The sequence below is a fragment of the Colletotrichum aenigma genome (assembly GCF_013390185.1).
Source record: "Colletotrichum aenigma strain Cg56 chromosome Unknown KSG_Cg56_contig10, whole genome shotgun sequence".
Classification (NCBI taxonomy): domain Eukaryota; kingdom Fungi; phylum Ascomycota; class Sordariomycetes; order Glomerellales; family Glomerellaceae; genus Colletotrichum; species Colletotrichum aenigma.
The window spans coordinates 2,111,286-2,132,115 of record NW_023500916.1 but is presented as its reverse complement, the minus strand read 5'-3'; the positions used below and the strand labels follow the sequence as shown (position 1 = coordinate 2,132,115).

Sequence of the window (20,830 nt, the reverse complement as noted above, 5' to 3'; positions counted from 1 at the left end):
GGTGTATCGCGCGCGCGCGCGGGTAGTCGATCCCGACGCATCAAACGAACCGAGCCAAACCGCGTCGACATCGCCCAGCGCATCGCCAGCCTTAGCCACCTTTTCTCCTCTGGGTAGCTATGGGCTGTGGGAACCGCCATTGTGTTCTTTGTGGATGTGTTGCGAAGCAATAACTTTTCGTCTCGAACGGTCCGTAACGAGCGTTGTGCGACAAAATGGCGAGTGCGCATCTTACCGAAGAACAGCTGCAACAAAGTGCGGTGTTGTCAGAAGAGGAGCTTCAGAAGAGCGCTACCCATTCGGATGAGGATGCTGAGAATGAATCGGCGCTCCCAGATGCTGTCGAAGATGGTCTAGGGAGTACTGAGAGCCCGTTGACGAACCCGAATACCCACGATGACGGCTTTTCAGACGCATCTGGCGATGGGGACGAGCAAAGATCCGCCAGTGCCCTGGCAGACGACCTTGAGATGGGCGAAAACACAGACGATGCCAGCGATCTCTCTCAGGCGTCTCTTGAGGATAATATGGATAACGATTCTGAGGAGGACATGGGTGCGCGTATGGAGCGCGACGGTGATGACGCCTCAGCTGGCGCGCGAAGTCGGAGCAGTAGTCTTCTGGACGATATCGAAGAAGATGAGGCTGAAGGCGTCGGTGCTGTCAAGATTCGACCAGGGGAGACGGATGATGAGGCGGAGCTTGATAGCGAACACTCGGACTCCCAGAGCGAGTCTGGAAACGAGTCTGACGGTGCCGCAGCATGGGAAGACGCTGCTGGGGGCGAAGAAGACGACGAGGAAGAAGGCTCTGAGGATGCTGCGCCCAACACATGCATGTTCTGCAGGCAAGACGAGGACAACGATCCTGGAGAGGACTTTGAGGAGTACCTAAGCTGCGTCGTGTGTGGCGAAAATTGTGAGTGGCTAGGCGTGTCTTCGAGGAGAACCACGAAGCTGACTGATTGTGTAGCACACCAACATTGCGCCAGAGAAGCAGATGTTGTGAAGGAGCTCACAGGTAAGCTCCTCAGCTATTTGCCTAGTATTTCAGGTGCACTGACCAGACGATGTCTTAGATCTTCAGCAGTGGAAGTGCCCTGAATGTGCTGCTCCCGATGATGAACCGTCTCTTGCGGCCTTGGCCGATGTTTCTCGTCGACCTGAGCCCGAGCATGAAATTGAGCTTGAGCTATCGCCTTCTTCTAGGAGGTCAACGGCATCTCAAGTGGCGCGCGACTTGCTCCCCCCTCAGAAGGGGCCTGCGAAACCTGACTCTCACTCGGTCTTCAACCAACTTCTGCTAGACGGCGACCCTATGGATGGATCACGCGTTCTTCGAAAGCGAAAGACCTCTTCCGTCGAGGCGGATGAAATGGTGATGTCTCTTCGGAAACGTCGCAGAAATGCCTCCAAAGATCGAGAGACCAGCCATGGCTTGAATACGAACCAGGATGCGTCTGACGGTCCTGCAGAAAAAGAAGTCCGCCGCAAGCTGCGACTGAACCCCGCTAGGAAATCCCAGGCTGTTGTCGTTACCCGTCGCCAACGCTCAATAATCGTCAATATGCGAGTAAAGCCATCCTCACTTCGCCGCGTCTTGTCCAGAAAAGCAACATCAAATCGGAAGAGATCGGATAGGAGAGATGGTGCCTCGTCGCGTGATGGTGTTTCAACGGTCGTGCCATCAACTTTCACTGCGACAGACTATTCACATCCCTTCTATTCTTTCTATGACCGCGAGACGGATGAAATGAAGACCAAGCCGTACGGAGGGATTCTTAGCGAGGCAGAAGCCGACACATCCAGAGCCTTGCCTGCCAATGATGACCGTCGGCGATTCGACGAGGCGAAACAAAAGGCGGAAGAAGTCTGGAGAGCTCGTCTTCAAAGTACTCAGGCTATCTTGGGAACACCTGCCAAGAAGCCAAAGAAGAATGCTGGACCGGCAAGCCAGATCGAGTGTATCGATTTTGGCGGTTGGGAAATCGACACGTGGTATGCGGCACCCTACCCAGAAGAGTACAGTCGGAACCGAACTCTGTACATTTGCGAGTTCTGCCTCAAGTACATGAACTCAGATTATGTAGCCTGGCGTCACAAACTTAAGTGTCCGGCCAAGCATCCTCCGGGCGACGAGATATACCGACATGGTTCTGTTTCTGTTTTCGAGGTTGACGGCCGAAAGAATCCAGTCTACTGCCAGAATCTCTGTCTGCTGGCCAAGCTCTTCCTTGGATCCAAAACACTCTACTACGACGTCGAGCCTTTCCTCTTCTATGTGTTGTGTGAGTATGATGCTCTCGGCTATCATTTCGTGGGTTATTTTTCCAAAGAGAAGCGGGCGAGCAGCCAGAACAATGTTTCCTGCATCTTGACCTTACCAATCCATCAACGAAAAGGCTATGGCAACTTGTTGATAGATTTCTCATATCTGCTTACTCGTGTCGAGCGCAAGACAGGATCGCCCGAAAAACCACTTTCCGACATGGGCTTGGTTTCTTATCGCAACTACTGGAGGCTAGTGCTTTGCCGTTATCTCTTGGATCATATATCGGACGCCAAGGCAGCTGCTCATGGCTTGAGTGTCCGGCAGATGTCTGATGATACGGGCTTGACACCCGACGATGTCATATCGGCTCTCGAGGGTCTTCGGTGCCTCGTTCGCGACCCGCACACTGAGCTATACGCTTTTCGAATTGACCTTGCATACTGCACCGAATACATCTCCAAGTGGGAGCGCAAGAACTATGTCAAGCTGAATCCGGACGCGCTGACTTGGACTCCGTATGTTATGGGCCGAGGCAATGCTACCAACTTTGAACTTGGCCCAGCTATCAGCGCCATCGCACCCCGCGAAGACGATGAAGCCCACAAGCCGGCTGAGGAAGCAGTCTCGGTTCTCTCCCAACATGAACCTGCTATCAACGGCAATTCTGTCATGGGAACAGGAGAGAAGGCCACGGCAATTGAAAGTGCGCCATCAACCAATGAAGATACCGCAGGAGACGAACTGGATGAAGCCGAGGTGCAGCCGGCGGTTTACGAAACCATGGAGTTGCACGAGGACGATCTTTCAAATGGCGACAGCGGCTTGGCAGCGGCTCATGAGGAGACATACCAAGAAGTCCAAGCGACACAGGCCGACCTGGATCAGGTTTCCCTAGACAACTGGACGCTGCTGTACAGGGATGTCCCGCCGTCGAGGTTCGAGGTGTACCCGCCTCCTGGAGGCCGTCGTGCAGATCGGCCGCGGTCTAGCGTAACGCGGCCGACGGTACCTCGAAGCAACAGTAACAACTCGCGACCACGACGGCCGGCCGGTAGCAGCAGCAGCGTCAGACGGCCAACATCAAGCCGGCCCAAGAGCTCTTCGTCATCGTCGCGTAGGAAGACGGGTGGGACTGGGCGAGGGCCTGGACGATGGCCTAAAGGTACCAAGAAGAGCGACTACGGCAACGCTGACAGCGGACCTGGTCTTCCGCCGGCCTGGATTAGAGAAAGGACGCGGCTGGCGGCTCTCGGAGGTACAATTGGAGAGGATGAAGGGTCGAGGCTGGAGAACCAGGAATCAATCGATGTGGCTCGGGTTCAACTCCAGGCCGCGGCACAGCCGCTCACCTTGATGGAAGAAGCTACCGGAGTTGAAGACAGCGGTCACGGAGACGCGGGTGGCCAAGCAGAGGATAAGTAAATGCCACAGCTGATACCCCTAATTATCATTTCCTAGGCGTTTGGTCGACATACTGTGTGGTAGAACATATAGTAATTGAAAACTTCAAAAGCGGTGCTTGTTCAGCAGGCGACCGGAAGCAGGCAGTCGCTGGCTTAGTGCTGCTACGTGAGATCAAAGGAATGCAATATTACATGGGTTGGTTATCTGCTTGCTTGGACGTTTGAGAAGAGTGTTTGAGAACGCGGCGACTCCAGGTAGGCGATGGGAAAATGCGCCAGGTTAGGCAGGGTTTGGTGGTTGGGGTCCATCTCAGTCAGTTAGGTACCTAAAGGCCAAGTCAGGTGCCTCCCTCGGGTGGTTGATGCGTCGCAGAAGCACAGCAAACACAAAGCACTGCGCAACTGCTACCGTGCCACGGTACCGCAAGGTAGGTAAGGTAGGTAGGCAAGGTAAGAAAAACGGCAACGGAACGAAATAATGGCGGCTCAGCTTCCAAAACGGCCCCAAGGTAACCCTGCTTCACTTCGCTGTACCTAAGGCACCTTCCAATTTACGACTGGGGAGCAGGCGCCAACGCGGGTCGTGAGGTGAGGACCTCAGGGACTTCCATACCTAACCTTACCTAGGTGCCTTAGGTACCTTGATATGCCTTGGGCACTTAGGTAACCATCGTACCTATCCACATACAACCTTAAGGCACCTACACTCCTCCTGAGGTAGGTAGGTACCTTACAATGATGGAACCCATAGCCCAGTAAAGTACGTAGCTAAGGCCCTACCTAGGGTGAGGACCGTAAGGTAGCAGTGACCTCATCAGCCAGCCATAGGTGCGTATTTGGCCAGCTCAGAGCCAGCATGACTTGGGCACCTATCCGATGCTAAAAGCCATAGTCAGGATGTTCACCTCGCCATACGGGTTTCTTACTCAAGACCCCAGAGGTTAATCAAGACGTCTTTGGGCGCGACGGTGATGGTTGTCGGGATGCTTGTGCGTTTAGGCGCCAGCTCTCGGGGGCGCGCAGTGCCGTTTGATTGATTCCAAGAGCCCATTCCCACAGGTTGCTGTACCTATGCAGAGAAGGTACTGGTGAGGTGCGAGGTAGGTAAGGTACGATAGGTGCAGGTACAGGCCGAGTGCAGGCACAGGCGGAGCGAGCACAGGTGCTCTGGTGCGTAGTCGTGTCTCCGCTCGCCAAGTCGCATTACGCAGCACCCTTCGCCGCACATACTGGGGCACTGCCAGAGGCGTGACACTCTCCATTCGCAAACCAAACTTGACTTTTGGCCTGACCTGTCATCTATCCAACTTATCTGTAATCACCTTACCCCAACCTTCCCGACACCGTATATCCAAACATCGTGCCTGTGCCCGATTTTTGGCCATCGGCACTCCTAGCAAAACAGGCAAGTCGGACCGTTGTTACCATATCGCGATTTGCGTGCTGTACAGGATTGAGAGGAAGCTCTGCCCTGTCAAGCCGCCTTGCCGTGTCATTCGGCATCGCCTCTGGCCCTTTTGCCGCCATTCTTCTTCCACTTGCCTCTTTCCCGCCCCCTCTACCCTCCCACGACTGAGCGTCTCGACCCATTCAATCATTCACTCGTTCACCTCCTTCCGGGTTACAAGTGATCGACTAACAAGGGTGCTCAATTTCCCACAGGCGTCCAGTAACAACTGCCTTGGCCTCTGCAACCAGGCCCGCTTGCGACGCCGAGCGCCCCATCAACGGTCATTTCGATTACTCGTGGGACCGGCCCAAAAGGTATTTCGTCAACCACAATCTCCATCGTCGACGAACTGCCGACCGCAGCCCCTCTCCGTCTTCAGCTACGTTGTAATATTGCGGTTCTCGCTGACCGCGTCGATCTTGCTGCCTTCAGCACCCAAACATCACCGGCGAATACAGGTGACCTTGTCTGTCCGCCGACGACTCGCCTGCGTTGGGCCCAAGCGCTTTCTCGCCCGACTGCGCTTGGTAACTTACGCACTCTAGAACCTGTCGGAAGGCTATCTTGCCGACTTCTTTCTCATCGGCCTCCCGACGCTCCCGACAGTTCACCGGAACATCCTACCAACGGCCCCGATATCGCCCAACAGTCTGTTGCCTCGTTTACGAAGCGAGCTTAATTGGCCATTGCCTGCCATCAAATTACGATAAAAACCAGCCGTCAAAATGTCCAAAGTCATCCGCAGTGTCAAAAATGTGACCAAGGGCTACTCAAGTGTCCAAGTCAAAGTCCGAGAAGGTGCGTCCTACACAGCGTCAGTCCATTTGAGTACACTTGTGGCCAGTGGCTAACTATCATCTTTTGTCTAGCCACCAGTAATGATCCATGGGGTCCGACGGGCACTCAGATGAGTGAAATCGCTCAGCTGACATACAACACGTGGGTTTTCTCCCTGCCCATGAATCAGGCGTCGCATTAATGGTTATCTACAGATCGACCGAGTTTTACGAGATCATGGATATGCTAGACAAACGTCTCAACGATAAGGGCAAGAATTGGCGACACGTTTTGAAAGCCCTGAAGGTGCTTGACTATTGCCTGCATGAAGGGTCTGAGCTTGTCGTTACGTGGGCGAGACAAAGCATCTATATTATTAAGACACTGCGCGAGTTCCAGTACATTGATGAAGACGGCAGAGATGTTGGCCAAAACGGTATGGTTCTTTTGTTGAGCAGATTCTACCGTGTATTCGTTGACTAACTGGGCGGACTAGTCCGTGTTGCTGCAAAGGAACTGACCGCGCTCATCCTGGACGAAGAACGGCTACGGGCTGAGAGAAGTGACCGCAAGTCATGGAAATCTCGCGTCACCGGCCTTGAAGAGTTCGCACCTCAGCAGATGGGACCCACGCAGCCGCGGCCTCGTCGTCGTCAAAGCAATGAGGACGACACGGAGTACAGGCTCGCCATCGAGGCCAGTAAGCACCAGGAGGAGGAGGATCGTAGAAAACGCGCGAGCCGCGCTGCGAACGAAGCCGAGGACGATGACCTTGCCAAGGCTATCAAGCTTAGCAAAGAAGAGGACGAGCGACGTCGGCGAGAGATGGAGGACAGCAACGCGTCTTTGCTATTCGACGACACACCGACGCAATCGACGCAGCCGCAGTACACTGGGTTCAACCAAGGTTATCAGCAGGGCAGCGCTGTTGATTTCTTTGCCAATCCCATCGATCAAAGTCAGTTGCAGCCGCAGCCCACAGGCTTCATGCCGAATGCCTATACGGGCTACCAGCAACCGCAAGCGACTGGATTCCAGAACGGTTACGGCGGCGGCTTCGGAATGCCACAACAGGGCATGAATATGGACCCTTACGGGCAACAACAGAGTATGCAGGGGTTCCAGCCTCAGCCGACAGGCTACAATCCGTACGCCCAATCACAAGTTCAAAGCCCTGCTCAAGAGCCTGTCGCACAACCAGGAAGCAACAACCCTTGGTCGACAGGCACCATGAAGGCTGGGAACCCCATGAAGCCTATGCAAACAGGGTCGAACAATCCATTCGCATCATCATTCGGTCGCCCGCAGCCTCAAAGTCAGCCTCCCATGCCAGCGATGCCATCTCTTGGCAGTCTTCCGGAACAAAAGACACTCTCGACGTTCAACCAACCACAGCCCAGTTTCAACCAGCCGAACCAGGGATCTGCTGCCTTTGGCGCTCCGCAGAAGGAGTTGACGGAGCATGAGGCGAAGTTGAATGCACTGCTTGCTGGTGGTGATGGCATGGATACATTCGGCAACACGGGTCAGACGCGTATCCCAGCACAACACACAGCGCCTGGGACATTCGTCAATAGTGCTGGAGCAGGTGCCAATCGCCTGACAGCGGAAGCGACGGGAAGCAATCCATTCCTTCGATCCCAGTTTACCGGTATGCCCAATATATCATATGGCGCTCAGATGCCTGCTGCGACAGGACCGGCGGGAATCAATGGTAGCAACAATCCTTTTGCAGCGACTCGGCCGCAACAGCAGAACACCCAGGCGCAAGACCTCATACAATTTTAGTCCCTTTTGTCTTTTTCTTCTTTTCTGCTTTCGGGTCGATTGTACGGAGTGCGCCAGGAAGATGTGCGGCCGGCAACTGCTGCCTACGTGTCATTGGCGTTATCAGAACAGGCTGCAGGTAGCGCGACAGGAAAATCAGATTATCATTCGTATCGTATCGTATCTTACACACGTTCTCTTACTTAGAGGTTTGGCGTGGGATAAATTTTCTTACTCTTATTGGGGTGTGATCCCCTCCTTCTGAGGCCAAAATCTCAAACATCCGTGCTATTTATCACTCTTATTATCGCTTGGCTGTCTGTCTCTCTCCCTCTCCATCTCTCTCTGCTGTCTGGATTTGCGGTCAGTGATCTTTTCGTGGTCATCAGCTACTCGTCATCATGTTTTGCGATACCTTGTGCGCATAGTGAAGGGTTCCCACTGGGGAGAGAGGACGGTCTGTGATGGTTATTGCTGTGAGTAAATCGCAGAGTCAGGCCAGATAACATGCATGCAGGTTGTGGAGATTCATGGTGACGGTTGTAGAGCTATTGGATGCCACGCTCGTATGGCCTGTGAAGTCGCTAGTAATGTGTAATTGTAAATATAGCTGAGGTACCTTTGGTCAGTTGAGGCAGGGTGAAGCTGCACATGATCGCTCCTGCTCCTGCCTGAACTTCGCTGCCAGCTTTGCTATTGGCTCAGCCGGCAAGCTCTTTTGTCTGGCCCAATCACAGGACATTGCTGTCCTCAGGCAGCAACGTCGAGTAGCTACCTACGCCAGGTGGATGCTCTAGGTCTCCACTTGAATGGTCGAAAATTACTAAGCCAGTACGTGCCTAGGACTCAGAACGCCCAGTGAAGGCGACGGCATTCCGCCCAAGTTCATAAAAAGTAGCAATCCCTTTGCTTGCACCTCACTCATCAAGGACAACAATCTGCGTATTCGACCACTCTCTTCTAACTGACTGTTCATCTGTAACATCGAGAGTAGTTTTGCTGCTTCTAGGTGATTACCCATCTCCATCGCGGCTCAGCTCTTCTTTACCCTGCCCGGTTTGATTGGTTGCCGCCCCACCCCCGGTCCCTCTGGCTTGATACAGTACTTCTGTACCTTCCTGCAAGCGACGCGCTGTAGCATCCCTTCTACCCACCCCAGCCATTTTTTCTCCACGTACCTCTTCTTTCTGTTCCGTGCCTTTGCGCGACACTCAAAGGGAGAAAAATCTCCTCGACCAGCTGTATACAACACCACAGCTTCCCACGTCACGTCGCCAACCTATCCGCCCGACGCGCCCACCGGTCATCAACACCGACGGCCGCTTCCGATCCGACCGCACTGCATGACCGTCCATAATTGATTGTAGGCGACTTCACCTGCGTCCGCGACTCAGATCCCCTAGTGCGCGTTCTCGCACTCATTCTCCTCATCCTCAACCTCAGCACCAACAGTCGCTGCTAGCCTGCATCCATCATGTCTGGCTTTGGCAGCGGCAGCTTTGGCGGCTTTGGCCAGAGCAACAGCCAACAGTCAACTGGCTTTGGCGGCTTCGGAGCCAACAACGCGACCAGCACCAGTACAGGTAAGGCAAAACTTGCGTCGTCGCAACCACCAGCGATTCTGTCGCAAAGCTTCATTCAAACTAATCAACCATCCCCACTAGGCTTTGGATCTGGTACTGCTACGAACAGCGCCTTTGGGTCTACCAACAATACCAACACGAGTGGTGGCCTTTTTGGCAACACTACTGGTGCCTTTGGCGGTGGTGGCACCTCTTCAAGTGAGTTTTACATCCGACATGCTCCTTTTATCTGCATTGAGCAGTATACTAATTATCCATTACCCTAGGTGGTTTCGGTTCTAACACCAACACAACCTTCGGAGCCTCAAAACCTGCTTTCGGAGCTTCTACGTCTACTGGAGGCGGCCTTTTCGGCTCCAACAACAATAATAATACCAACACTACTACCCCTTCTTCTGGGTTTGGAGGCTTTGGCGGGAATGCAACTGCAAGTACGTCATCTCCCTTTGGAGGATCTGGCGGAAATCTGTTCGGCGCCAGCAAGCCTGCCTTTGGCTCCACGACGAACAACACCACCACTGCCACCGGCACCACGTCCTTGTTCGGCGGAAACTCTGGCACCGGCTTCGGTGGCAACGCCGCCACCACTGGAGGCTTTGGCGCATCTCTAAACCCGGGCATCGGTTCAAATGTTGGCGACCCTCCTGGCACGGCCATCACACCGTTCCAAGCGCACCAGGAAAAGGAAACTGCCGGAGCTGGAAATCAGTCAAACGCGTTCCAAAACATTCTCTTCCAAGAACCGTACAAGAAATGGTCTGCGGAAGAGTTGAGACTGGCTGACTACGCACAGGGACGCCGTCATGGTAATGCCAGCGGAGCAGGCGCCTTTGGTGTTTCCAACTTTGGCAGCACTGGCTTTGGTGCGACTAACCAGCAGTCTGCAGGTTTTGGATCGGGTGCTTCGACCGGAGGTGGCTTGTTCGGCGGTGCCAACAACAACACGAGTGCGACGACGGCCACGACCACCGGTTTCGGCGGTGGTTCCGTTGGAGGGTTCGGATCCGGAGGCGGTCTGTTCGGCAACCAGCCCAAGCCAGCTACTGGAGGCCTGTTCGGAGGCGGCAGCACGACAACATCTCAGCCCGCTCAGTCGGGCGGGCTGTTTGGCACAGGTTCGGGGGGTGGATTCGGTACCACAAACACGACCAGTGGATTCGGGTCCACTAACAATAATGCTACCGGAGGAGGACTCTTTGGATCGAACAATACCGCTGCGAACCAAGCCAAACCCGGCGGCTTTAGTTTCGGCAACACCGGGGCCACGACCGGTGGATTCGGAGCGAGTAACACGACCAGCGCATTTGGTTCGAACAACACCACCAATAATACGGGCACTAGCGGCGGGTTATTCGGCAACGCTGGCCAGTCCAATGGAACTGGACTTTTTGGCAACAATCAAGCCCAAAGTCAGCAGCAAGGAACTGGATCAGTCTTTGGCGGAGGTGGGTTTGGCGCGCAGAATCAGCAGCAAGCGGGCTCGTCTCTTTTCGGCAACCAGCAAAAGCCGGCCACGGGCGGCGGTGGTCTTTTCGGAGGAGGTGGAACGTCGACTACCGGCGGACTCTTTGGCGGTGGAGGCGCCCCTAACAACTCCTTCGGCGGAGCAGGCACGAACAACTCAAGTGGCGGTCTCTTTGGATCCAAACCCGCTGCTACCGGTGGTCTGTTTGGATCCAATGCGGCAAGTCAAGGCACGAACGCTGGCGGGGGTCTGTTTGGCGGTATGGGCACAAATCCCCAGGCGCAACAGACAGGCCAATCTTCTCTGTTCGGGGCCGCCGGTCAGAACCAGGCAAAGCCCGGTCTGTTTGGTACTTCACAGCCCGCTGGCAACAGCTTGTTTGGTGGACAGAACACCCAACAGCAAGGCTCTTTGTTTGGCGGCAATAACGCACAGCAACAGCACCAAGGCTCTATTCTCGGTGGCTCCATCATAGGCAATACTCAAGGAATCAACTCAGGCCCTCAGTCGCTGACAGCCAACATCACTGATGTTTCGGCCTTCGGGTCGCCGTCCTTGTTCTCCAATCTCTCAGGTGCTGAGACGCCTAACCCAGGACCGTTGGCCACGCCCCTGTCTAACAAGTCAAAGCCGAGACGCAGCTCCATCCTTCCGATGTACAAACTAAACCCTGCCTCCGCTGCCCGCTTTGTCACCCCTCAGAAGCGTGGGTTCGGATTCTCATACAGCACATACGGCACTCCTGGCGGTAGCCCATCCAGCGCCGCTAGCACTCCGGGAGGAGCCAGCCGCAGCCTGTTGGGGTCGTCGAGCCTCAATCGAAGCTTAAGCAAGAGCGTGTCGACTAGCAACCTGAGGAGAAGCTTCAATGCTGAAGATAGCATCCTCGCGCCTGGCGCTTTCTCGGCTAGCTCTGGACCGCGCTACTACGGGAGCAATGGCAGCGTCAAGAAGCTGATAATCAACAAAGACATGCGTAGTGACCTATTCTCTACGCCGACCAAGGACAAGCCGTCTGCAGATCAACTCAATGGGTCTCGGAAATTGTCGAAGCGCGTAAGCTTTGACACCAGCAACGTGGAGGCTCCGGAGGCTGACGACGTTGAACCCACCAACGCCTCGACGCCCAGGAGTGTTCTTCCCCAAGACTTGACTACTGCTAGCATCAGTGTCAACGGATCAAAACCCCCTACCGGAGACGCGGAACAGGTCAAGGGCAAAGAACTCGCCATCGTTCATGAAGAAGACGTTTCGTCTCAGATACCGGAAGTGGCCAACGATGGTCTCGATAAGGCCCCTGGCTCATACTGGATGAGTCCTACCAAAGAGACTATCGCTGGCATGACTAGAATGCAGCGGCAGAGAGTTGGAAGCTTCACCGTGGGAAGAGATAACGTTGGATCTGTCAAGTTCAAACCCGAGGTTGATTTGACCAACATTGACCTCGATGAAATATTCGGAGGGATCGTCATTCTCGAAACCCGGTCTGCGACTGTATATCCTATCGCCGCCAAGAAACCTCCTGTTGGCAAGGGCTTGAATGTGCCTGCTCTGATCTCCTTGGAGCAGTCCTGGCCACGTGGTAGAGAGAAGCGCCCTGGCCATGATGTCAAGCGAGTTGCCAAGCATGTCGAACGTCTCAGGCGCATTGAGAACACCGCTTTCGAAGAGTACAACCCCGATACTGGCGTTTGGAAATTCTCGGTCGAGCACTTCACTACGTACGGTCTGGACTACGACGAGGACGAAGAAGAACCCGAACAGTCGGATGACGTCTTGGTTCGCGACAACCAAAGGCACGGCGCCCTTCCCCAGCTACGTTCTCGTGACTCCGAGGCAAGCCCTGGGGAGAATGACACATTCGACTTTCGCAGAAACAAACGACGCGCTCTCCCTGGTGCTTTTGAAGAGAGGGATGAAGAGTATACGGGAGAAGAGCATTATGATCTCACACGTCCGTTCCAACCCCAGTCTTTTTTAGAAGATAGCTTCGCGGGTTCGACCTCGAACGCTCTGGTTCTCTCAACGGAAGATGAACCGGTTGACGAGCATGATGTCGAATATGGTATGTCTGAGGAAGAGGATACGGCGGGAACTCACTTCAGACGCCATCTTGCTGCGGAGCAGACAATTGACTCGCCAGATGGTGACATGGTTGCCCCAGCCAGCGAAACTCCCGGAGGCATTCTGCGAGCCAGAATGCGAGCGCTGAAGGGTTCAGCCACTCCTATCAAGCTGCAAGTTGCCGGAGGAGACGAATGGATGAATATGCTGCAAAGATCCGTTAGCCCTCAGAAGAGAGACCGAACGTTCTTGCGAAGTGTGAATGAGATAGCATCGCGATCGCACGCGGCAGAAACAGAGATGGGCCAAAAGGGGCGTGTTGTGTCAGACGGACGCGGTTTTGCGACCAGCATCGATTTGATGAACTCGCTGTTTGAGAAGGCCAAGGCTCCCACCGCCGCGCCCTCGAGAGGATTTGTTCAGGTTGGTGAATACTTCATGGTCTAGGGACCCCCCTCTCATTCGTTGTTCGCCGTTCGGGCCAGAATACCAGGCGGCTTTGTGTAATTAATTTGGAGATCTTACTGAGGCAAATTTTCGTCTAGTGGCCCTATGAACGACAGACCAAGTCCTTTGCTGACCAGTCCAATATGAGTGAAGCCGACCGCTCCTTCCACAACGCCATGAGACCAAGCTGGGGACCAGATGGAACTCTGATCTTTGCAACGACTCGCGAGCCTCTTGGTGCACCATCCAGGCGCACCAAGACGGATGATCTCATGTTGACGAGGAACGTTGTTCAAGCACGAGGACGATTTATTGAGGCGGCCAAATTCTCCAATGAGGCAAGTCAGAGGGGAACGAGATAATGGCATGGTTCATGGAGCTAACTGGTCCCAGGCTTCTGCAAAGGCTCTCAAGAATCAGGTGAAGATGACGCAAGTAGAGCTCACTGGGGGCGTACCCGGAACGACTCTACATGCCGATACCCTCATGTCTCTTTTCCACGACCAAGACACCACCAGCCCTGCCAACGCACATGAAAGGTTGGTTTGGGAGCTCGCCAGCATTCTTTTCGACGGACCCGCCTCTGCCGATGAAGATCTGGGGAACGAATCTCGAAAGAGTCGTTTGTCCAAGTTTTGGGCGGCGCTCGTTAATTCTGCATCATCTCGATCGGTTGCGCTTGCAAGGTCTAGCGAAGAGAAGGCCATTGCAGCTTTGTCAGGGCACCGCATCCAAGACGCGTGCAAGTACCTCTTGGATGGGAACAACTTTCGCCTCGCAACCTTGGTCTCGCTGATTGGCAGCAATGATCAGGCTAAAAAGGACATGCGCGAACAAATTAATGAGTGGCAAGACGCCAACTTTCTCTCCGAGTTTGCCGACCCCCTACGCGCCATTTATGAATTGCTGAGCGGTAATTCAGGCGTGTGCGAGGGAAAGAAAGCAGTACCTCTCGAAGACCGCATTGAGTCGTTCATCATCTCACAGCGTTTTGGCCTAGATTGGAAGCAGGCCTTTGGGCTCAGGCTCTGGTATTCTATTTCACGCAATGATCACCTTTCGGCAGCCGTTCGTCTGTTCCAGGAAGACATAACTCAAGACAGAGAACAGCGTCCTCAGACATGGTATCTTGAACAAGGCATACCGGCACTCTGGAACGATCGACATTCAGAAGCTCGCGAGGACCTTCTGTGGGGTCTCCTGAAGTTGTATTCAGATGCCGAGACTGACTTGGAAGCTGTACTGCGACCGGAGAATAGTCAGCTGTCGCCTCTAGACATTCGGCTGTCTTGGCAGCTCAGTCGCGCCCTGCTATCCACAAATAAGGTATCCTACGGCCACAACGCGTCTGAGAAGGCCGATGCTTCGACCATCGCTTTTGCCGACCAGCTCGTCAGCGAAGGAAGCTGGCTGGAAGCCACGTTTGTCTTGCTACATCTCGGCAACCCAGACATGCGAGCGAAGGCTGTGCAGGAGAATCTTTGTCGGCATGCGGCCCTACTGGGATCCGAGACGGGGAGCAATTTCACAACTCTATCGCAGACACTCAAGATACCGACTTCTTGGATCTGGGAAGCTCAAGCCCTGTATATGAGAGCTGTCAAGAAAGACGCGGCAGCCGAAGTACATTGTCTACTCCGAGCCGGTTCGTACCCAGAGGCACACAATGTGCTCGTTCACCAGGTCGCGCCATCGGCGGTTGTCAGCCGCGATTACGACGAGCTGGCGGTTACTCTCTCCCGTTTCGAAGGCCACGACCATGTCATTCCTGGTTGGGCCCTCGGAGGTGAGGTCTACAAGGCCTTTTTGGAGCTTGTGAGCCGCCGGAAGCAACGGCAGCAAATTTCCATACAGGTGCTCGATAGGCTTCTGTCCGGCCTGCCAGCTCTGCGAGAGAGTGCCGAGAGTGGAAATATAACCAGTCTGGCAGCAATCTCTGAGATGGGTTCACTCGTGGCTAAGGTGACGGCGGAAGTACCGAGACATGATCAGGTAAGATCTCTCTCTAAAATCAGTCTTGTATCAATGGCCAGGCTAACATGTTGCAGGATAATGTCACTCGAGTATTGAGCCTTCCCCTCACTGAAGACGCCCATCTCAAGCATGCGCTTAACATGAGCCTTTCCTACTACCAAGGCTTAATGGCGGGGGGCAGATGATGCATTGTGGATGGGGTTTGAGACATGGTTCACTGGGTATGGCGAGCGGCATGGTATTTCGACTGCCCCACGAGAAATTTCACGGGTATTCATGTGTTTTTGTGTTGTCTTAGTATCCACGCTCTGATTCCAGAGCATAATTTGTATTAGATAGAACATTCAATCAACATGCGGCTATAAGTTGCCGTTGTTTCTTACTGTCAACGCAGCCGCGTTTTCTCACTCTTCTTCTTTCCGATGACCCCAGAAGCCTTTTCCGTAGCTCACAAGAATCTCATCGCCCTTGCCAATACCGCCTTTCCCGCGGCCATTCTTCCCTTCGGACAGCACAAACACAGCCATACATCTTTGCTTGAACCTGTGACACCAGACCTCACGAAACTCGGCATTTGGTCGCTGGGCAATGCCTCGGTAATCGTTTATGAATCTGGCCTCATTGCCGCCCGTGCTGGCGTCAACGGCAATCTCGGCGTCCCTGTCCAGCCATAGATCGTAGTCGGACTTGGATGGCGAGTCTGGATGGACCGTTCCGAGGTAAGGAATGATGAAAGCGCCTGGTTTAAGATGCCGGGCGGCAAAAAGACCGCATTGGCCTCTTGCCGGATGGACGCTCTCAAAAATGGGAGTGATTTTGACCAAAGGACTCGGTAATGCCGTGTCTTGCACCTGAACTTCAGGAAGCCCTGCTGTCTTTTGTGTTATCGTCTGTCGCTGCGGTTCGCTAAGTGAACGGCAGTGGACTGGCGCCGTGAGATAGACTAGCCCTGTCGGCCAGTTCTTGGGCTGTACCACCACCATGCCGGCATCTGGGCAAATTGTATGTCCCGAAGCCCTTGATGTCGCTGAAGACTAATAAGTCAGACCATTCCCAGGCACGAAGATACGATGCTGAGCCAGCTAATGTGGCCCGAGCTCGAGCTCAAGCTCGTCCCTGATGGCTGACATAATCGAAGGAGTTCTAGGTGCCCGGTCTCCGAAAAAATTTCTCCCAGCCCATGACGTTGTGTACAATAGCTGAGGAGCAAGGTAGGTAGCCCTGACACTGGTGGCGCCCCACGTGGAGTTCCCCCGAAACTTGAGCCGACTGAGGTCCCCGTGGTCCCAAGGTCAAAAACTCCAGCGTGTCCCCGGATCAATCAACGCCTTTCCAACCTCTATCGGCAGCCTGGTTCTTCCTCTTCCGTCCACCAGATCGCCCTCTAAGCAGATCCATCACGAAGTCCGCGTCGGATTATTTATTTTCTGGAAGAGAGCAGAGGTCAGTCAGCCCAATTACTTGCCAACCCCCACGCGCATTGCCGCCAAGCTGTTGTTCCGTCTGCATTGCACCTTGCCTGGAGATGGAAGCTGCAGAGATGCCCATTTTTGTCGCAATGTTTCGACCGCGTCAACAACAACGCGTCCAACCGTTCACCTTCTGATCGAGCTTCAAGCCGGAGTTGGACCTGGACGTGTAGCTGTCGCGGGACAGAAAAACAGAAATGAAATTACAAGCGCAGACAGAGGAAGAGTGCCGAGTGCACCTCGGAAGAAACCTGTACTAAAGCATGTAAATTTCTGCAGAGAACATCAATTGAAGTCGCCCTGCCCTCCAGGACTCGACGCGTCGTCCCGCAACGGACTGCCGACGTGTTTGTGGATGCGCAAACCCGAGTTGCCTTTTGACACACGAGTCTCGATTTTTGATCTGGAGCCTGCGCGTCTGCGTCCATTGTCGCATCATACGCGCGATACCGACGGGCGCCCTATAACGTTTGTCAGCGCCGCTCTCCGCGGAAGCCCCATCAACCACAGATCAAGCGCTACAATCGAATACAAGTTGCCATGAGCTCAATTCGGGAAGGCGAGACAGAGGAGGAAAGACTCCACACGCAAACCCTTCAGGATGAGGGTCTTGCCACAGAGGGAAGGATTCCAGAGGACCATGTGTCGGAAGAGCGCATGCCAGAGGATCGAATGCAAGATGATCGTATGCCAGAGGATGGGATGACTGATGGTCGCATCCCGGAGGAGAGAATGCAGAGCTATCCATCACCCACGGTCGATGCTCAGGATGCCGGCCCATACTATCACTCAGCTGGCAGAGACGATTCTGAACAGGAACCTCCTCCCCCGCCCACGTCCCAGCAACAGCCGCCTCACTCCGCCAGCGTCGAAGAGCTGCAGCTGGCTGCTCAGCTCGGCCAGGATCTGGCCGCCGAGCCCATGATGCACGTCACAGATCCTAGCATGAATGTCGAAGACCCCAATCTGCGGAGCATCATGCCACACCCTGAGCAGCCTCAGCACCAGCCTCCTCCCCGACCCTATGTGCCCGAGGAAACCTTGCCGGACTCCCTTCCTCAGCATGTTTCTGTTCCTGTTCCAATGGATCACCACCACCTATCCCAGACCTATGCTCTGGGAGACAGCACTCCGCCAAGGAAGCGATCCAAAGTGTCTCGTGCTTGCGACGAATGTAGGAGAAAGAAAGTTAAGTGTGATGCCCAGTCGGACTCTGGAGACAACCCATGCTCCAACTGCAAACGGTCGGGAATTCGTTGCTTGTTCAGCCGTGTCCCTCAGAAACGCGGTCCTAGCAAGGGGTAAGTTTAGTTGGCATTAACCTCTGAGCTGTCGCTGACTGGATGTGATTAGCTATATCAAAGAGTTAGCCGACAGAATCAACAGTATTGAGGGCAAGCTGGAGATTCAAAGTAAGTTTGCGAGGTTTTGATAGCAAATGCCACTGTAACTAACTAATATTAGCAGGTCCTGGCGAAGATGCCAGCCGGAAGCGGCCCTTCTCGAGTATATCCAGTGCGGACTTGTCCACTCCAGCACCCACGAGACAGACTGCCTGGGGTGCTGAGCATCGTCCTCTTCAACCCATGGCAACTCCGTCCGACAAATACCAGTCCTCTCCCTTTTCCACCAATGGCCTGGCTCCCCAGCCCCTACCCATTAAGAATGATATGCAGCCGCGGCCGCCGGTGGCTCCGATGGACGGTCCTGTTGCCGACTTGCCCGACATTGATCAGCCGCGCGACGTAGATGATGCCGTATTTGATGGGTGAGTTTTCTGTCGCCGCCAGAAGGCCTTGGATTTGTGGTTTCCGTTGCTGATCTCGAATCTTAGGTACATCAACATCATCCATCCTTATCTTCCAATCCTCCCAAGTAGCAGAGCTCTCATCCAGGATTACCTGGCACAGTGTCCTGGCCTTCTTCGCGAAGCGTTTGTCGAAGCTCTTTCCGGTACCATGCACTCGTACCCGACTTTTCAATCTGGAAATCCAGGCGATGTCCGGCTTGCCCACACCCTGCTTGTTGAATGGGAGGCCGGCGACTCGGCCTCGCGCAGTCCTGCAGCTAACATCGTTTTCCTCCAAACACTGCTCCTCATGATCATTGAAGCGGACAATCGGCAACTGGGTTCCATCGGTGCGCCGAAGGAGTCGCTCCTAGGTAGAGCAGTAGCAGGTGCCAATGCTCTGAAACTGTACCAGTCCAAGTTGGAGCCATCCGAAGCTGAGTTTGGAGTAGACACGGACAGCCAACTCCGAGTCAGAATTTGGTGGTCACTTGTCCTTCTTGATCGATGGCACGCCGTGGGAACGGCAGTTCCTTGTTTGATTAGGGACGAGAGTGTTGTGGTGATTCCTGGCCTGAAAGCAACTGTGGGCGAGGTGCCGCTTCTTTTGATCCGTATGTTCGCTCATAACAAAGCTCGAATATTGACCAAAGACGCTGACAATCTTGCAGGGGCCTCTAAGTTCCTGGGCCGTGCCTCAGTGATGATTGCAAACTTTCAAGAACCATTGAACCCATCATTCGGAGACCGAATCATTGGTTCGTTCATGGACGCATGGGTTGAGGACTTCCGTGAGGATTTGCCGCCTCACATCGAGGCAGGCACGTATCCTGTAATTCATCTTGTCTACTGGCACTGCCGCCTGCTGGCATATCTGCTCAACCCATCCGCTAAGTCAGCGGACGCTCTGTGGCCCTGCCAAGAAACAATTAGTCTCCTGCTTGGACAGTCACAGCTCGTCACACCTCTTCACCATCACTTCACAGTACTCACAGTACTGATACTGGTTGAGTTGGCAAAGGTAGACAAGACAAAGGAGGAGGCGACTCGTCTGCTGGGCGACTTTCGAGACTCATCTCTTCCGACATCTGTGTTTGATGGTCTCGTCAGGGACAAGATCGCCGACCACTTGCGGCCATCAACAACCGCAAGTACCACTGCAGCTTCTGTCCCATCGGCAATGGAAACAGCTGCCAGTCAGGGGCTTCAACATTTGGCTGATCTGGCCACCCTTTCCTCGGCAGCTGTGGAAAAGACAGAGGAGCCTCCGGCTTATCGCATGGCTCCAAACTACGAGGATATGGGATTCGATCCCCGGCCTGTACTCCTCACCGGCTACCTTAATGTCGTCCGCGCAGCACAACAGGCAGCTTAGGAGCAAGCTTGTCGCGCCGTGCCGATGGAATACAACAACCTGGCTGAATATATCGACGCTTGGTTTCAGTGATCCAGGCGAAGGATTGGCGACGAAAACGAACGAAAGAGGTAAGCACCGATGGCAGCCTCACTACGCCCGAGGCCGGTATCACTGCGGTTTAACACAGGCAATCTGCCCGCGAAGGACGGGAGGATAAGGGGCGACAATATTGACCGCCTAGGTGGATCGATATTTGTATTAATATAAAAAGTAATGGACAGTGCTTTACTACCAGATCGAACCTTGCGTTTGTTCTCGCCGTCTCCAGTTGTATACATTAACTATCAAAATGTCACGAGTGAGTGATGTCGCGGGCACACGCGCTTGCCCTCGAAGTCTGGTAGTTGTTCTCCCGTCGCCGACAATATAGTTGCGTGGTAGCATGCGAAGCTACTTCGTGTCCTCAGCGTATCATATGAAATTAGGCATCACGGTCAACAAGTTGGCGGGTAAGTAAGTGGGTGGCCGCGGAGAATTTGACGCGCCAGTCGACCAACAAGGGTGCTTTTCGTGGTCTCTGAGACTAGCAAGCAGTGTAGCAACTTCTTGTAAGATATGCCTGGCTCTGGGGTTTGGTTCTCAAGCGCGAAGCTGCTGGTACCAGTTGTGCGGTCTTACTGCACATTCTCAGACGCAGGGCGACGTGCGGTGACGGCTTTCACGCGCACACAGCCACATGTGCTATCGACTATGGGAATGCCACGGCCTGATTTCTCATTCCGTCTTATCCGGCCGGCTGTTCAGGTGCCCCTTGGAATCCAGTTTGCGGGGGCGAGAACACTGAGGAGGGATATTCAGAGGCGACGGCAGCGACTGAAATCAATGGATCGATCGGTGGTCCTTGTCGCTTTGGAGTCATGACTGGGAGCTGTCGTCTTGCGCCTGACGATTTCCAGACTCTAGTGCGGATGCCATGTAGGCGCGATTCAGTCGCCCTGTCGCCGTCGGAGAGAG

The 20,830-nt window shown here is 54.2% G+C and overlaps 6 protein-coding genes across 6 annotated transcripts; 5 read left to right on the top strand and 1 right to left on the bottom strand.

Annotated features, from left to right (window-relative positions):
* Positions 1–215: 215 nt before the first annotated feature.
* On the top strand, positions 216–3,693 carry mst2 (Histone acetyltransferase mst2; the record flags this gene model as incomplete). Its single annotated transcript, XM_037329698.1, has 3 exons — positions 216–918; positions 973–1,020; positions 1,079–3,693. The coding sequence occupies 3 exons, from the start codon at positions 216–218 to the stop codon at positions 3,691–3,693; spliced, it is 3,366 nt and encodes a 1,121-aa protein (XP_037172121.1).
* Positions 3,694–5,849: 2,156 nt separating this feature from the next.
* ent1-0 (Epsin-1) lies at positions 5,850–7,689 on the top strand (the record flags this gene model as incomplete). Its single annotated transcript, XM_037329697.1, has 4 exons — positions 5,850–5,922; positions 5,994–6,063; positions 6,117–6,337; positions 6,398–7,689. 4 exons carry the CDS (start codon positions 5,850–5,852, stop codon positions 7,687–7,689), a joined length of 1,656 nt encoding a protein of 551 aa, XP_037171774.1.
* Positions 7,690–9,142: 1,453 nt separating this feature from the next.
* On the top strand, positions 9,143–13,227 carry CGCA056_v014454 (Nucleoporin NUP145; the record flags this gene model as incomplete). Its single annotated transcript, XM_037329696.1, has 3 exons — positions 9,143–9,251; positions 9,333–9,449; positions 9,518–13,227. The coding sequence occupies 3 exons, from the start codon at positions 9,143–9,145 to the stop codon at positions 13,225–13,227; spliced, it is 3,936 nt and encodes a 1,311-aa protein (XP_037171775.1).
* A 143-nt stretch (positions 13,228–13,370) lies between these two features.
* On the top strand, positions 13,371–15,386 carry CGCA056_v014453 (Nucleoporin NUP145; the record flags this gene model as incomplete). The annotated part of the gene is made up of 3 exons (XM_037329695.1): positions 13,371–13,514; positions 13,621–15,219; positions 15,276–15,386. 3 exons carry the CDS (start codon positions 13,371–13,373, stop codon positions 15,384–15,386), a joined length of 1,854 nt encoding a protein of 617 aa, XP_037171773.1.
* A 219-nt stretch (positions 15,387–15,605) lies between these two features.
* CGCA056_v014452 (uncharacterized protein) lies at positions 15,606–16,184 on the bottom strand (the record flags this gene model as incomplete). Its single annotated transcript, XM_037329694.1, has 1 exon — positions 15,606–16,184. One exon carries the CDS (start codon positions 16,182–16,184, stop codon positions 15,606–15,608), a length of 579 nt encoding a protein of 192 aa, XP_037171862.1.
* Positions 16,185–17,210: 1,026 nt separating this feature from the next.
* CGCA056_v014451 (putative transcriptional regulatory protein) lies at positions 17,211–19,834 on the top strand (the record flags this gene model as incomplete). Its single annotated transcript, XM_037329693.1, has 5 exons — positions 17,211–17,971; positions 18,024–18,082; positions 18,138–18,438; positions 18,505–19,073; positions 19,131–19,834. 5 exons carry the CDS (start codon positions 17,211–17,213, stop codon positions 19,832–19,834), a joined length of 2,394 nt encoding a protein of 797 aa, XP_037171771.1.
* Positions 19,835–20,830: the final 996 nt, after the last annotated feature.